The sequence below is a fragment of the Fundulus heteroclitus genome, chromosome 5 (genome assembly GCF_011125445.2).
Source record: "Fundulus heteroclitus isolate FHET01 chromosome 5, MU-UCD_Fhet_4.1, whole genome shotgun sequence".
NCBI lineage: Eukaryota > Metazoa > Chordata > Actinopteri > Cyprinodontiformes > Fundulidae > Fundulus > Fundulus heteroclitus.
In genome coordinates, this window is record NC_046365.1 from 21,513,381 (window position 1) to 21,531,191 (window position 17,811).

General features: G+C 37.9%; 1 protein-coding gene across 2 annotated transcripts in view; it reads right to left on the reverse strand.

Annotated features, from left to right (window-relative positions):
• Window positions 1-933: 933 nt before the first annotated feature.
• LOC105931529 (neuronal acetylcholine receptor subunit alpha-3) overlaps window positions 934-17,811 on the reverse strand; it is a 37,126-nt gene continuing 20,248 nt past the window's right edge. Inside the window, exons 5-9 of one of the 2 annotated variants that reach the window (XM_036137180.1) lie at window positions 14,117-14,226; window positions 12,654-12,861; window positions 9,161-9,772; window positions 6,945-7,220; window positions 934-3,930 (exon numbers count right to left, since the gene is read on the reverse strand). In XM_036137180.1, the coding sequence (XP_035993073.1) occupies window positions 3,805-3,930; window positions 6,945-7,220; window positions 9,161-9,772; window positions 12,654-12,861; window positions 14,117-14,226 (1,332 nt within the window). In that variant the 3' untranslated portion in view covers window positions 934-3,804. The remainder of the gene's footprint in view (window positions 3,931-6,944; window positions 7,221-9,160; window positions 9,773-12,653; window positions 12,862-14,116; window positions 14,227-17,811) is intronic. The other variant, XM_036137181.1, reaches the window with a different exon arrangement.

The window sequence follows — 17,811 nt, forward strand, 5'->3', positions numbered from 1 at the left end:
TGATTGGTTTGGAGGATGTAATTACTGTAATATTAACTACATGAGGATAGAATGCAAAAGTAAGGAAAACTGTTCTTCTATTGAACTGTTTATTTACTATTTTTGTCTGTTGCACCACACATCTGTTGATCGATATATATTGTTATTGAATTATCATGTGACAAGAGGTGTCACAGATGATTTTGGACCACACATGTGCATCACTGCTACAGAATCAATGCAACTACTAAAACTTTTTCTTGGTAACCCAGAAAGGAGAGCATTGCTATAATGGATGCATAAAAAGACAAAATGCAATATACATTAAAGACTTGGCAGGACTGATGTCCACAGCGAGTTAGAATACATTTTCCACATGGCAAGGCAGGAAAGACACGACAGCAGTTTAAAAGATAAAATAACTACATGTCTTAACATTTGTGTCGAAAACACCTAGAAAACATTATTGCTGTGCACTAATATGAGAGCTGCCACTACATTAGTAGTTGCAAACTGTGTAATTTCACTAAAAATAGGGATTATTAAAAAAGCGCAATCAAATAATGATTTTAGAACTATATTTTAACACAAACATGAGTTGCGCAACTGCATTTTAATTTATCTCAGGTCATGAAATACTGTGTCAGACAGTGATAACTCAAGGCACCAGCAGCTGGGCAATTGACCCTTTGACCGACAAATATGATGATGTGGCAAAGTCAAACTTAATGATGGATTTTATTTGAACACAGATTTTATGGCCGAACTGCACTAAAATCTTCCGTGGAATTTCAGATGGAGGTTTAATTATACCTCTGATGGTGGCGTAGAGGCTTACAGCTATCAGGCTTATCCTTGCAATTTAGTGTACTTTGGTGTGTATACATGTGTATGTACAGAAAAAAAATTACTATAGGAGCATTTTTTTAATTCCACTGTAATGAGAAGCAGAAAGAGGAGAAAGGTCATGTTTATTATGGGTGATGAAATTTGCAGCAACATTAAACAACGTAACATTGAATACATCCATATTGAACATTTTAACAAGGAAGAAAAACAAAAACAAAATGGTAAAACTTTAATTTATGGAAAACATTGGTGAAAAACAATCAAAAATATGTAACTGTTCTAAAGAAAGTTAAAGAAAAAACAGATAGCATTAATGTCAAACTTCTTTCCCGTCGTGAAATAAATCAAAACCATCAACACTATGCAGTCTATATTATTTATTTGTTTTGTTTAGTAGAAAATGGTTTTCAGGTTTCACTAATTTTCTTAAAAAAATAAATTCGCATTTATTGTGTTTTTATTAAAACTTACTTTGATAAACTTATATAGTGATTACATGTCATTTTATACACTCACTGGCATATTCAAGCTTCAACAAGGTGTTGGAAAAACATTTTTCAGAGAGTTTGGTCCATATTGTCAAGATGGTGTTACGCAGTGGCTACAGATTAGTCGGCTTTGCATATATGGTGTGAATCCAATACAGTTCTAAGATTCTCTATTAGATGGAGGCTGTTGGAACATAGTGAACTCATTATGTTTAAGAAACCAGTTTAAAATCCTTTGGGCTTTGTGACATAGTGCATTGTTCTGATGGAAGTTACCATAAGAAGATGGGTATGATTTTGTCATAAAGGATTGGACGCGGTCAGCAACGATACTCAAGTAGGCTGTGATGTTTGAAATAATGCTCAAGTGGTGCTAAGCTACCAAAAATATTCCCAAGACTTCCGCAAGAGTACCTCCAGCCAGTACAATTAGAACAACCCAAAGCCACATCCATGGGGCATATGCCAAGCTCTGACCTTACCATTGAAATTGAGATTCACTGGAGCAACCAAAACTTTTGCAGTCTGTTATGTCCAGTTCTATTGAGCCTGTGCAGATCGAGACCTTTGTCTCGATCTGCACATCTCATCTGCCTACTGTTTTCTGCACAGAAACGGACCTGGACTTGAACCTTGAACACAGACCTTGCCAAGCCATTGATTTCTGTTAACTACTGTGTCATAGATCCTGGCCAGATCCGTCAGTTTCTGCTTGCACCAGGGTTCCATTCACTGTTTTGAATAAACTCCGGTTCTGGCTAAATACCAGATTCTCTGTCTTTTCTGGCAAATGAGAAGGTCTCTGTGTTGTGCTTTTCAAGAGTGTATTTCTCATTTATTGGTTGTAACAAGTGGTTATCTGAACTACCGTAACTCGTCATCTAAAACATGCTTGCTCATTCTTCTCTGATTTCTGACATTTTCACATAGTACATTATAGGTGCTTACAATAAGTTTTCTCTTTTTCAGACCATTGTCTGTAAAATGGACAGTTAATGACCTGCTACTCTCAAAGTCACAAGAAATCCCATTTTTTCCCCCATCCCGATGCAGAGCTTGAACCCGAGTAAATCAACCTCAGCACATCTAGAAGCCAAAATGCTTTGAGTTGCTTCCAAGTGATTGGTTGATGTGCTGTTTGTGCTAATGCTAATAACAAATTGAAAAAGTGGACCAAACAAAATGGGCTTTCAGAGCGCCTTTTTAAAGGAGGCTGATTTACTGTTTTTTGCTGCTTCTTTTGGTGCTTTTTGCGGCGTTTAAAACTCAGTCCACTTCTACTAGACACTTGCCCTGTTGTGCAATTTTAGCATATTCAGAAATAAAGAAAAGACAATCCTGATTTATTATTAGTTACTGTATTAACTCACCGTATCACACCAAGCTCTGAGGTGAGAGCATTCATCATTTTCTTGTGCATGCATCTTATACACTTTTGCGTTCAGTAATGAGACTAATCCTAAGCGACAAGAAAAAAAGGTTTAATTATTAGCCATGGAATTGGGCATTAAGAGTCCTCTGATGAAATCATAAATGAGATGCTATTTTAAGAGAAACTAATCAAGCATAATTTCACTGAGCATTTACAAGGCCATTCGATTATCTTATGAAACAATAACCAGACATGGCATATATAATGACACATTTTTTGATTACAGTAAATAAATAAATAAATAAATAAACTGCCTGAAAAAATAAAAAGCAGTGCAAGGAATTTTAGAAATGTAAAATTAGACAAGACATTATCCAGAAAAGCGATAATTAGATCTGCCTGTCACAATAGCGGCTTGGAGAATCAGACTGAGCAGCTTATATTAAAGTCATCAGTTATTTACTCTGTGAATGTATAGCTGAGTTTAGTGTGGTAGTGGGAGTTTGTTGTCATTTGTTGGCTTTAAATATCTCCAATTCACTTGCAAGTTTTGGATAAAGTTCAAGTCCTTAAGTATCACTGAATGTGCTGCTGATCTCAACATCTGTCAAAGTCATTTGTTTTGTTTGTAAACCTCAGATTATGGTATATGTTCAGATCTCATTTAAAGCATCAGACACGAGAACTGATCAATTAATTTTTGAAAGATCAGTTTTAAAGGCCCACACTAAACCCACCTTTTTTTAGTAACCTGAGCAGATTTGATGAGTAATGCTCTCTCCAACAAACTGAAGATAAACATTTTCAACAAACAGCATTGCAGGAACCACCGTCCCCTACTTTATTGAAAATGACCCTAACCAATAAAACATTCCTTTAGATCTAAAGATATTCCCATTGGTAAATTTCATCAGCCTTCAGATATATAAAGTTACCACATTACAGTGTGTGTTACCATATTGTAGCAAACCAACAAATTTAATTAAAATTCCCCTTTATCAACTTTGCTAGATTTTATTAACGAGAACCAGCACATCCAGTTGGTTAACTGATAAATTGGTGGTCTTTTGGTGTTGCTTGTCTCAATGAGGCTGATAACCCCGGGTTTTACAAAGGTTAAGAGACGAAACCAAAGAGGGGCTGGACAAACAGGCCCAAGGTTCCCAGGACACACACCGTCACGAAGACCCAGAGGAAGATCCTATCAATCACCATGGCCACGTACTTCCAATCGTCTTCCACCTGTGAGCAAGAGAAGGCAAAGAACAATTGTGGCTTTTCGCAAAGAATTAAAAAAGGTACCAGGTTAAGGAAGATCGACTTTGACATAACTAAAAATAAATATAGAAATAAATAAATAAATAAATACATGCTCAATAAATAAATGTAAGCAGCAATTAAGTTATACAATGAGACATAAATCTAAATATCTGTTTTAATTATCTGATTTATTTATTCCTTATTTTAATAATTACGTTATTCATTTATTTTCATTATAATTGTCAATTTTATTTATTAATTACTCAGTTCTTAATTATATATATTTCTGTGCTTGTTTTAATATTTGTGTCTGTTTTATTCTTCCTTTCTATATTTTTACAGTATTTAACTTTCGTTTTTGACAAAGCTAATAGTTAGAGTGGCTCATGTTACCCTGAGCTACCTCTATAGTTATGCTGCTATAGGCTTAGGCTACTGGAGGACATCAGGGCCTATTTTTGTCACTCTACGGATTTCTACTGTTCTCCAGTTTTTCATTGCTTGTCATCATATCAGCTTTTAACTTTTTGTTCTCTTTCTTTTTTCTTTTTTTTTTCTTCATAGTAGGTACACCTGGTCTGACGTTCTGTTAGCTGTGACATCATCCAGAGAAGACGGCTCACCCGCTACTACCATCTAATGTAGAACAGATTACTGGATCAATGTGTGCTTCTGTGCTTTTTTGTCTCTCTTGTTGTGTCTCTGTTCTGTCTTCTGTAACTCCCAGTCGGTCGAGGCAGATGACCGTTCATACTGAGCCCGGTTCTGCTGGAGGTTTTTCCTTCCCGTTAATGGGTGTTTTTTCTTTCCGCTGTAGCTTCATGCTTGCTCAGTATGAGGGATTGCTGCAAAGCCATGGACAATGCAGATGACTCTCCCTGTGGCTCTACGCTTCTCCAGGAGTGAATGCTGCTTGTCGGGACTTTGATGCAATCAACTGGTTCCCTTATATAGGAAATCTTTGATCAATCTGTATAATCTGACCCAATCTGTATAATCTGATTGAATTTGACTTTGTAAAGTGCCTTCATGAATTGGTGTTATATAAATAAAATTGAATTAAATTGAATTGAATTGAATGTCTTTCTCTGTCCATTTCCACGACTAGATGACTGGAAATTAAACGGAGCCGTCTGGATTTGCTGCTCCAGCCCAAAGCTGCTTCGAGCACAGGGGCTGTATTTTCTGTCGGGAGAACTAGTTTGGCACGACACCTGCTGACATCTATTTTCATGTGTGCCAATTACTGAAACATGTTCAGTCAGAGAGACACAACAGATAATAAAGTCTGGAATTACAGTGTTGTTTTCGAATCAAGTTGCTAAATGCCTCAGCTCACTGATATCCTGGGTAGCCACTGTGACAGAGGCCGGTAGCAGCAGCATTGATGGCAACAGGGTGTAGATTCTAGCTAAAAAGCTGATGCTAACCAACCAACAGGGAGCAGTTATCCACATAAGACCCGCCCCCTCCTCATTTGATGAATGAGGTAGAAATGCATACAGAAATGGAAAAAGGACAGACATAAATAAATAGGGTTGAAAAAATAAATGGAGTAAAAATATAGAAAGGAAGAATAAAACAGATTAAAATATTAAAACATACACTGAAATAAATACATTGAAAACCTAAGCAATAAATAAATAAATTTGACAATTATAATGAAAAATAAGTAAATTCTGTGATTATTGAAAAGCGTAATAAAGAGGAAGAAATAAATCAGCTAAATAAAAAAGTGTTTATGATTTAATTACTGCTTTCATTCATTTATTTGCTGTATTTTTGTGCATTTATTTATGCTTATTTATTTATTGAGCAGGTATTTATTTCTGTATTTTTTTCTATATTTATTTTTACTTGCGTCAGAGTCGGTCCTCCATACAAAGTGACTCTGATTGAAATATAAATAGCAGGGGGGAGGGGAGGGTGGAAAACAAGAACAACGGGATAAAATGTTGAACCTATAATGAGAGTCAACATTAAATTGATACATTATTTACACTATTGTACTATGATAGTCAAATTCAATCCACAGCAACAGGCCGTATGCACATCTAGGATGTCTGTTCCCCTTTGGGAGTTTCATTCTCTTTATTTACTGTATAACTAAGAGACGGGGGGATTAAACGCACACTCAGCTTTAACTTATACCACAGTTAACTATCAGAGTAGTTTAGATTAGTACTTCTGTCAGTATGTTTTTTTTGGCATAAATGTCTTATGCAATAGAAACCCGGCTGTATTTTCTATCACCTTGAACGCACAAACAGTATTTTTAAAGAACTGAAAGAGCTTGTGTATCTTCTGTGTGACGTAATTTTTAAGATTCAATAAGATGATCTACACAGTACAGTCTTTTAACAGAAATCTGCTATATGTGTAATATCTGCATATATTTGGACCTAAAGATGAGTCGATACAATGTAACGTGAGTAAAAAAGTGAAATGAACTTTGCTGTAAAGAGAGTGGAGGATGGTGAAACACAATTGGCTAGCGAGATGACAGAAACAACTTTCAAAAGGTGCCATGGCTGTACACACAGATGGATCTGTTTCCCTGTATTTCCCATCAGCCTCTCTCGGCTGCCTTTGTATTGAAGCTCACTAATTCACCTCTTAGGTTACAAGAAAGTAAAGACAGACATCAGTGGTTTGTCTAAGACATCTAAGATAGAAACACTATTTTGATACAAATCTTTGGGTTCCCTTAATAGCTTTTAGATGCCCTATGTATTTTTTTTTATTATTTATGTTTTTCAACATTGTGATAGAGCCGTTCAATATCAAACCACTACCAGGTTTTGGACAAATTCACAAAACATTGCAGTGAGTGCTAGAGAGCCACAGAAACAGACTCCTCTTCCTAAACCCACAACGAGCTGACACTCTCTACAAGCAATTTGCCGGACAATAATTAGAGGCCACTTTTCCAATAATGGCACTAGAGTGTAAGCCCTACATCACCACATATCAGAAAAGCTGTGAAAACACGTCACCTCTTTAGCCTTGTTTCGGCTCCTCATGTTCTCAGCTATGTACTTGACGCTCTCGATGGCCTGTTTGATCTCAGGGGACACCACGGAGAAGGCCATCACCGTGCTGATGTTCTGTGGACTCAGCTGACGAGGCACGTTTCCAGACTCTGGTGTTTCTGGGGTCTCCCTCACATGTTGGCAGGGACAGGGACATTTCTTGCCAGTGCAGCCCTCTATGGCCGCGAGCTTACCATCCCCACCAACTTCCAGACAGTTGAGGGATCCTCCTCCGACCTGCAGGGGGACACATGCACATGCAATAGAAACTACACTCTGTTCAGCATGGAGTTCACTTAACTATGTTTTACTCATGTCTGATTTGGTAAAAACCAACCAATGGCAAACCACTCATGAATGGTGTCAGTTTTGTGACAGTTGTTTTGATAAATGGCCTGGCCTCTTTAAGGATCAGGGGTCTCGTTTATTATGCTTGCGTACACACAAAGCGGGGACCTAAGCGTCACTTTTCACCCAAAGGCAGTAATCTATAAAGAAAAATTTGACGTCAAAATGAGCGGAACCTCGCACAAACTTTGACCCATGTCATTTTGGAAGCTGGGGAAATTGGCTATGCAGATAGTAATGTGGCGAACTTCAGCCACACTGCATCATGAGTCCTCTAAGATGTTCAATTTCTCTCCGTATCTGACTCAACAGACATAATTACACATAAAGACCTTTCAAATTAATAAAAAAACCTATAAGCCACCTTAAATCTTAAATCAATTTCCGCACAGCATTTCATCAGAGATTCTACAATCACATTCCTCTCCCCAGCAATCTCTAGGGTTATGTGTACCACAGATTAACATATAAATTGTGATATGGTGTGAGGCAATTAATTTAATTGCTGTAAAGGGTTAAATACCCTGGTGACACTCTTGCGTAATGCTGCGTGGTGGATGCGGCACTGCGGGAAGAACTTTCAAATGGGAGAATTAGGAGGGAACACGTTTTCGGGGATCAAAGATTTCCTGTCCCATGATAATGACTAGCTAATATGCCCTTTTAAGACTCCATTGTGCATTGAATCCCGCTATAACCTAGAGGGGAAAGTGGGTACGCCATCAGGTGCAGGGTCCTAAACTGCTCTCCAAACCCCAAAGTGCAGAAGAAGTGCCCTATAATACAGCTTACGCCCATGTGAGCTCAACTGGTGATCGTGCCAACGGCTTCCTAAAATGCCTGGGGGGAGGGGAGGCTTCATCATCAGGGAGGGTACCTCTCATTTCTCCTGGCCTCCCTCCTCCTTAGAATGATGATCTAGGTGCACAGCCTCCTCCAAAACAAGAGAGAATTCAACAGGAGCTAATCTGTGAGGAAGTTATTTGACGTTTAACAGTAATCAAGTTCACTTTTTAACACGTTCATTTGATGTGGACAACATAAATGTTTTATCTCTGATTTATGCATTTAATACAGACTTTTCTATAAAAAAATTCACAGGATTTGTTTTTTTTTTTGCTTTTTCTCCATGTTTGACATTGTAAAGCATGAAAAAACAATGATCAGCTGGCTCACTTTGCATTGACCAGTTATAGTTGAACACAGGTGTGTAGAGGGCAGACCGTGAGTATGCAAATGTTCAGATGCAGCTGCGATCTATAAAGAGCAACAGCTTGCTGGTGTGTGCATGCGTGGTTTTATAAATCAGCATTGTTTTTGGCATACACCATTTTCAGCTTTTGGACGCTGACAGTTGCATATGTGTAACTGTGTAACAGTGTAGATCCTATGCGATGTTTTATAAATGAGACACCTGCTCTTCATCTTATTTAGAGGCTGTGAAGTGACTTGAAGGCATTCAAACATCTCACAGCTAAAAGTGACGAGTAAGGCAAACTTTCCTAAGACCCATGTCAAGGACTCGTAGAAGGTTACAAGATGGCTTATGTATTAGGATGTGAGGTATACTAATGTTCTTCCCCAAATAGAAAATGTGCTTTCTTTAATGACCTTTTTTGGTTGTTGTTGCTGCTTGAGTGGATTTAAATCACTTTCTTTTTCAGAGGCGATTAGAAAAAACATATTGCCGATTGAAAAGTGAACATTTCATACCAGGTTACTAAATATTTAATGTGGTATTTAGTGTTTTTACATGGCTTTATATTGCACAAAAATCTGCGTGGACGGATCAGCTTTTCTTATGCAAACTATCGGTTGAAAGTTGTTCTTACCTGGGTCAAGCTATTCTTTCGCTTCCTCCTTCCTTTCCCTCCTCCGCCTCCTCCTCCCCCTCCAGCTCCTCCTGCTTCCCCACTGCTGTCCAACCACCCGGCCTTACCCTCCTCATCGATTGGCCTACGCATCAGCATAATCCTCGGCAGCACTTTGAGAAACACGGACCGCACCCAGCACGGCATGGTGTGGGTCATCGGCGTGCGGTAGTGCACGTTCAGCACGAACACGGTGATGACGATGCTGAGTGTGACAAAGATCATTGTGAAGAGCAAGTACTCTCCGATAAGAGGGATGACCAGTGACGTCGAGGGGATGGTCTCTGTGATAACCAGGAGGAACACAGTGAGGGAGAGCAGGACAGAGATACAGAGCGTGACCTTCTCTCCACAGTCAGATGGGAGGTAGAAAACCAGCACTGTGAGGAAAGAGATGAGGAGGCAGGGGATGATGAGGTTGATGGTGTAGAACAGTGGCAGGCGCCGGATGTAGAAGGAGTAGGTGATGTCCGGGTAAATTTCCTCACAGCAGTTGTACTTGATGTCATGCTTGTAGCCTGGAGCATCAATGATTTCCCATTCCCCGCTTTCCCAGAAGTCTTTCAGGTTTACCTAGGAGACATGTAAGATATTAAAAATGAATGTCCTACTACGAGAACAACAGACAGGGATGACAGATACGCCATTCATTTTTAAATGGCGTAAACTATATGAAACTCTTACATAGTTGGATGTTTAAAGGAAAGTAACAAGATCAGGACCGTGTGCCCTCGAATTACCCAGAAGTCTCTTGAAAAGCATTAAAGTGATATAGTCTAACTAGCATGAGCTGATGCACTAATAAGTTTGACAGCTTTCCTCTGTCCTCTGCTGCATACTGTACACATGTAGACACTAAGGACATCTACAACTGGGGAATAAATGGAATAATACATTTCTTTTGAGACTGGTGATCTGCTTGGGGTCAGAAACTGTCCAGTTGTATGGCTTTTGAGTTTAGAATCGCATATAATTTTAAATGCAGTCTTTCAAAAATCATGTTCAAATTCACAAACTACATTCAAGCTGGATTCAGCTTAAAAGTAGAAAGTTATGCACAGGGGCAGAAAAACGTGACCCGTGTACCGAGGCCTCAGTCCTCGATGTGCTTGTCGCGGGTTCTAATCCCAATACAGAGACCTTTGCAGCATGTCGCTCCGCTTCTCTCTTCCTCCTTTTTCCTGTCTGGCAACTGTCAAACATAGGCCTCAAGAGCCACAACATAAAAATAAAAAAGCTGGAAGGTTTTTATAATTTGATGAGCCTTTTGTCAGGAAGGTTTGTCAGTGCTTGATTAAAGACTAATGAAAAACTAAATAAAACTCTAGCAGCAGAGTCCAGACAAGCCAGAGCATAAAACAACTGCTGGGTTTCATTTGTGGGCCTCAATATGTGGATGATAAACCAGTGAATAATTTCTTATAATCTCCTCATTAGGTGGTTCAGCCATTTTACAAGAAATGACACGTACCCTGCAAGAGTAGTCATGTTCTTTGAACTGATTTTCATTTAGTCGTACTACTTTCTATGTGTGTCCATTCATTTTCGTATTTAGGGTGTTTCACTCTTTACTTAACTGAAGTGAATTTTGAAATATTGTGTTTTGTTATTTTGTTATTTGAATTTATAATTTTGATTAGCGCATCTCTGCAACTTAGTATATCTGGGGAATGCCTACACATGCTGTGGGGTGTCTCATGCTTTAAAGATAAAGTAAGCGTGTTTCCGTTCATTCATAAAATCTTCTTCTGCTCACCATAACCGCAGTACCTTCTTTTAAACTACTATTAAGGAAAGACCAAACAATGTAAAGTGCATAACTGTGAGGTGGAAACCACAATGCATGGTTTTAAAGGTTTGAATGATTTTTTTTTTTTTTTTTACAAATCACCTGACTAGTTTAATAACCACAGAAATCTGGAACACATGCTGTGCATTTGTTTTGAGCCCCTGGACTCGTTAACCCTTATAACCAATTACCTTCAGAAGTCATTAGTTTAGCAATCCCACCTGTATGCAATTTACTCTCATCAAGAATGCTACTGTGCTATAAAGGCCTCAGAGATTTGTTTGAAAACATTAGTGAACAAATAAATCAATGATGAACTAGAAACATTGCAGACAGGTATGGGATAAAGTTGTGGAGTAGTTTGTGCTGTGTATAATAGTCAGAATCAGAAACATTGTTAGAATTGAGCTATAAGTCATTTTCTTTCACAGGGACAGTGAAGCTGGTCAGCTGAAAAATAACTGAAGCTAAATATCAATCTGGGAAGAAAACCTGTTTGGGGCTGCAACAGACTTGACAGTTTACCTACCAGCAGTAATGGCATAGACCACATAACATTACATAGAAACCTACTGCGAGATATATAACAGATTGGTTTAGAACAAAACATGGCTCAGAATGGCCCAGTCAAAGTCCACACTTAAAATGTGTGGTAAGACTTGAAAACTGTTATTTCCGAATGCTGTTTGGAAAAGTAGAATGAGCTAAAACCTGAGTTTCTAAATGTGAAAAGCTAGTAGAGACATACACCCAAAAGACTTGCAGCTGCCATTTTCCACAATTATACTAAAATAAATGGGGGGGGGGGGTATTGTGATGTAATTTCTGTGGCCAGGAATTGCACTAAACTAATATTTAATGAAGCCTTCTCAAGAGATCTGCATCAGAGTGATGTGGCTGTAGGATTTCAGCAAATAACAAAAATCAACAGGCTCAATTTTAATATTCATGTTAACATTTGTGATCATATTTAACTATTCCCATGGTCCTTAAAGGAGTTACAAGCGATATTTCCCCACTAGGTGAAGCTTGAGCACTGTCTGTAGACCAAAACAAAATGTGTAATAAGCTGTGCCTCTTTCTATCTCGCTCCAAGCAGCAACCAAGCTCCTCCTTTGCCTTCTCATGCGTCGCCTTCTTAGCACATATTTGTAAAGGACAAAAACACAGCAAGAAACATTTCTAGTGGAGAAGTAAGTGACTGCTGTTAGCATTGGTCTGCTGGGATCCTCTCCGCCATGTTGCTCCAACACTGCACTGCTCTGACAGTGGCATTTTAGGGCAGGGGGGGATTAAGCCCTGAGTAGCAGCTGTTCACATACACGTGCATGCACGTACATGCATGCGCAGGTTAACGCACAGGAAAGCCCGGCTATGTAAACAAAATACTGGAGAACAACACAGAGAGCTGTGGTGTGACATTATACCATAGTCCATCTGAAATACTGTATTACCTTAAGGCCTTCTTCTCATTTTTTAGTTCTTTCTATCTATAATATTAAAAATATAACATTTTTGCTTATTTTCCTTTAGCTAAGATCAAAGCATCAATATTTATTGTTTTGTTTGCCTAAATGTTTTTTAATGAGCCCCTTAAAAATAAAGAAAATAGTTAAGTATTTGAGATTTTTCTAAATTATTTTTAAGTTTGACACAACTACTCACCTTAGATCCAATGAGTACCAGGTCAATCTTGGCTTTATCGTAAGTCCAGGAACCAAACTTCATTGAGCAGTTTTGATAGTCGAAAGGGAAGTAGGTGATATCCATCGGACACGAGGATTTAAAAATGGCAGGAGGAACCCAGGTGATCGTACCATCAAACTTCAGCAGTGCTTTGGTCTTATCCTCCACCAGGAAGTCACCTACAGCACTGTACGGTGTAGCAACATAATTCCAAGGCAGTTAAGGAATCAAAGGACATAAGATAAGTGGAGTTTAAATAGAACACAAAGGCAAATATTTCACATAATAAGAGGAAAACCAGGATATAGAGGCACAGAAGAAAAGGAAGACATTCTGAGAACCACAACATGTTTGGAATTAAATGTTTTTGATTAATATTACTAGAGCAGCAATAATGAACATAAAGGCCAAATGAAGCTGCAGTTATAAAAACACAGTACATATTAGCCCTGAACAATGGAAATTTACATTATCCTCATTGATTTTACATGTTGAAACAACAGCAACAAATTCTTGTGAAACAGAGGTTTCATCTGTTTCTATCGTTTGCTGCCTTTTTATTTTCGTTTCTTTGGCACTTGTTTCAATTGTTCTGCTCTGTTAGAAAATGACAGATCTTTCAGAATGTTAAATACACAAAACAAATCAGAGTTTGTCAAGTTTGAATCTGAAACTTTTTAAACTACATGAAGTTCCTTAATTAGACCAGAACATTTTGCTTGAAATTAGATTTTATTAGTTTTAAAAATTAGCACCAAGGGGATTTGAAATTATTCAAGATGCTGAATAACCTTCTTGGCTTGTGCCCCAAACGGTCCTTTGGATTGAGCTTTAGTTTTGAGAAAATCAAGATAGCATATTTGAAATAATCGTGCACCCAATGCTCATTTTCAACATGCTACCTCTAACTCAGATCATAAAAAAACAACATAAGTCACCATAACTATGCAGATGACACACAGCTCTACGACACATTGGTCTACATCACAATAATGTGATGTTAGCAGTATCATTGCTAACATTGGCTAACGTTTAAAGCAGTAACATGCTCAACACTGTTGATCAATGCTCTCAATGCACATCATTCCAACTTCTAAATATGACTCACCACAGGGGCGTGTCTGACTGCTTTTATACCTGAATGCGGGGCTATGATGACAAAAGCATTAATCGTTTGACCCAATAGGAAAATTCAACTGCAATAGCCACTGTTTGACCCTAAGAGGCCAGCACTAAGAAGGTTTTGAGACAAATACTGCAAAAATAAACAAGTTCACATTAAATTGTGAAAAAAAAGTGCAGTGCCATTAAAGTAGCACCCTTAGTTTATACAATTTGCCTGCAAAAAAAAAGTTGGTTTTAGGGTTAAAATATGTTATCATTACTCTTTGAAGTCAAGCTAAACGGATGAATTGCAACTGTGACAACGGCGAAAGCCTCACTTGTTGTAGAGAACAATGTCCGGTCTCCAAATCTTGTTCGATGGAACTCGAATGAATTCAATTCCATCAAACTCTGCCGGTATCCATCTTAGCTTGTAGTCATTCCAAATCTGAAAGAGATGAGGCAAAACATTTTGAACACATCTCAATACTGTTGTTTCTATGTTTAATTTACTTTAGGTAGTGTTCCTACAGGATAACGTTAGCAACTTCTGGTACAATACCTGCAGTACAACAGTTTTGTACCTAACTGTATATGGTGAGCAGTGAAGGAATAGAGAAATAGAGTCACATATTGACATCTTTTCATGATCAGTACTAATTATTGGACAACACCGAAACCATTCCTGATCGCATTCTCGATGACAACACAAAATTTACACTTAAAAAAATACCTGATATTTAAAACTACTGCAATTTCAGAGATTTAAAAGCAGCTAAATATGCTGGTTCATAAAATCAGAGCTGATTTATACAAGTCATCCGACCAATTTCTGGAAGATGAAGGTCCAATGATGAATATGTTACTTGTGTAAAGTGTCGTTGATATTCATACATGCTATCCACTCTGTGAAAGACCATTTGTTTATACATGGGAATCACACACAGGAAGTTGCAAAACTGATTATTGTGAATCCAAATGGGTTAATGGAATAAGGTTGACACCACAAACTTCATAAAATTGTACACTGAACACTGGAAACATTCTGCCTCTTTGGAAATCAGCAGAACCTTTTATTGTGTTTTGGAAGAGCTATAACACCGTGTAATCAAATTTCACTGAGCATCACACTTTTATTTGCTCCTGCACAGTCCTCTGAAAAAAGGTTTGTCAATTCCAGTTTTTAAAAAATATCAAAGATACCTACAACAGACATGCCTGTAATAAGAGCAGTTAAGATTGAAAGTGTAAATAAAATCCTCACTGACAATTAAAGGATCACTGCGTCCGCTTACTATTCTGCCAAAATACCTGCAGGTAACGTTTTATGAGCTGTGGATCCATTAGTCTTGGCTATTTGGATGTCACTCGAGATGAATTTATTCATTAGCGAGACGGATTAATATCCAGTCATGACCTGGAAGATTTTTAATTAACCAGTTCATGCTACACTGGTTTTTCCATTTATCCATCTGCCGAGTTTACATTATGATTGCCTGGATAATCTTCGATGGGTTCAGGTATTGTAGATTATTGTGGCCTTGAGTTTCCATCAAAAGGCTAATTTAATGTAACTAAAAACCAGCAGGTGTGTACATTTTTAACTCACTTTATTAAACTTTGAGCATGTTCATCCATATTGCAAATACAAAGGTAATGTCTAAACACATATAACATGTCTTAACTGTGCTGTTAAATCTTCCATAGTATAAATGTCCTTTAATCTTTTGATACATTGGGTTACTGTTGGTGGTGTCCCTTGTTTTGATAAGATGGTTATAATTTTCCTGGCAACCAACAGCAAGACATATAATATGTAGAATTTGTCAACAGAGAGACCTGACATGTCCATGGGTATACATCCCAATACATAGTATGCTAAGCGTAAGGGCAAGTCCACTCTCAAAATTACATATATTTCCTTCTCAATATCCATCCAAACCTTCTGCAGATATTGACAGTCCCAGAAGGGATAATGATCTCCAATCTTCCCACAGCCTCTCCAGTGCAATGGTGAACACGAGAGGAAGAAGCCAGTCAGCACCAGACGAAGTCCTGGAGAATCTAACCTTCACCTTTCAGTCAAATTCCGTAGGTGTGTTACTTTATCTTAAAAAACATTGTTTGACTAGTTAAATTGTCTAATAATGGAGCAAAGGAATACACAAAACGTTGCAGAAACTCCTTGCTGGAAATCCATTCACAACTACCATAACAAAACCAATAAAAGTAATTGAAAGCGTAGTACTGAGGTATATCATTGTGATGCTCTTTTTTCACTGTGTAAGCTGTGAATTGTGGCACAATTTCAAAGGACACTCATATTTGACACAAAATACATATCTGATTTGCAGGGTCTGGTAAAAGTTGTTAGATTCCTTGAACTTGTTCACGTTTGTCAATTTCAAACAACAAACTTCAATCTACATTATTGGGATTCTATGTTGAGACCAACACAAAGTAGTGAATCATTTTTATTTGGGTTTGGTGGAGGCTGCTGTTGAGGAAAATATCTTAGTTGTTATATTAATCAGGCATTTGTATGGAAAATAATAAGGAATGCGTGGCCTCTAAAACTGTGTCTCTCTTTAAGGCAAAGTAAACACGCAGCTTGCAGGATGTGTTGAGAACAGACAGAATAGGAGCCTCTATGTCTGAGGTCCACCCCCCACCCCCCAAACTAATCAGAAGGGGCAGTCAGTCTTTTAAAAGATGCCTTCAGAGTAGTGTAAAGTAGACAGAATCACTTGCATCACCATGGGGCAGAAGGCTGGGTAATATACTGAATACAGCGAAATGGTAATGTAAGTTTTGTGTCTCCTTTTGGAATTCCAAATGAATTAAATATGCATATTTTAAATGTTTGCCTCTGATCATTGTTTCTCCTTTACTGCCAAATCTTAAACCAGGGTAAGTGTACATAGTTCATTGGCTTCTTTTTATCTTAATTTTTCTTAGTAGTTTTAGTTAAGCTTCACTAACCTAGTAGAGAGGATTTGTTGGTTGAAATATGGTGTTAATTCAGATAAACAGCATTATATAATGGTGTTCTCTGGATGTTCATTTTATTTCTGTTGATAAATTCTTGAACTTGAAGAAAAATTGTCACTCCTTTATTTCATATGTGTGCAGAGTTTGCTGTTAAACGAATACCAGTGCTCAAATCATTCCTTTCAACTATTGTCGTAATATCAGCTGTTTGGGCTGATATTCACCGGTCAATACCTAACAGATTGAGAGTTGTTTATTAAACATTAAATAACTTAAAGTAGTGTGTAATAGCACAACAATGATGTGGGGACACTAATCAGGTAAAGGGAAGCTGGTCCCACTGATGGAAAGAAATACTGAGCTGATACAGAACCCTCCTGAAAAAACACCTTTTAGAGGCTCCAAAAGACTTGAAACTCGGGTGGAGATTAACCTTCCAACTGAGAAAAAAAAAGTTAAACCTATATAGGCAGATCTACAATGGCATGGTTCACATCCAAGCATCAGCAATTAAAAATATTTGGTAAGACTTAAAAATGACAATTCACAGATGCTCTTCATCCAGTCTGAGTGACGTAAAACTGTTTTTGCAAAGAAAGGGCAAACATTATGGTCTGTAAATTTACAAAACTGGTGATATACCCCCGAAAATTACAGCAGTAATTTCCAGCAAAAAACGCTTCTAGAAATTTCAGAAATGCTGTATCATCTTCCCTGTACTTTGCAGATTTGCTTTGCTTGTAAAATACCAATAACTAACTTAAATTGTGTGGTTTTAACGGGACAAAATGTGAAAAGGTTCGGTGGAAGTGATGTTACTACATCTGCCAGAAACTGTAGATCTGTGAGTGTGCCTGACCATTTAACTTACATTTATCACAAAAGAACATGATTTTGAGATATCCTTGCTTTTTAATGTCACCCTTCTTCTTCCTCTGTTCTCTGTTACACACAATCACAGAGTTTGTGGATCACTGCACTAAATGTAAAAGCATGACCCTCTCTGACATATCGCTGTAGACACCCAATATGAGTTAAGTCA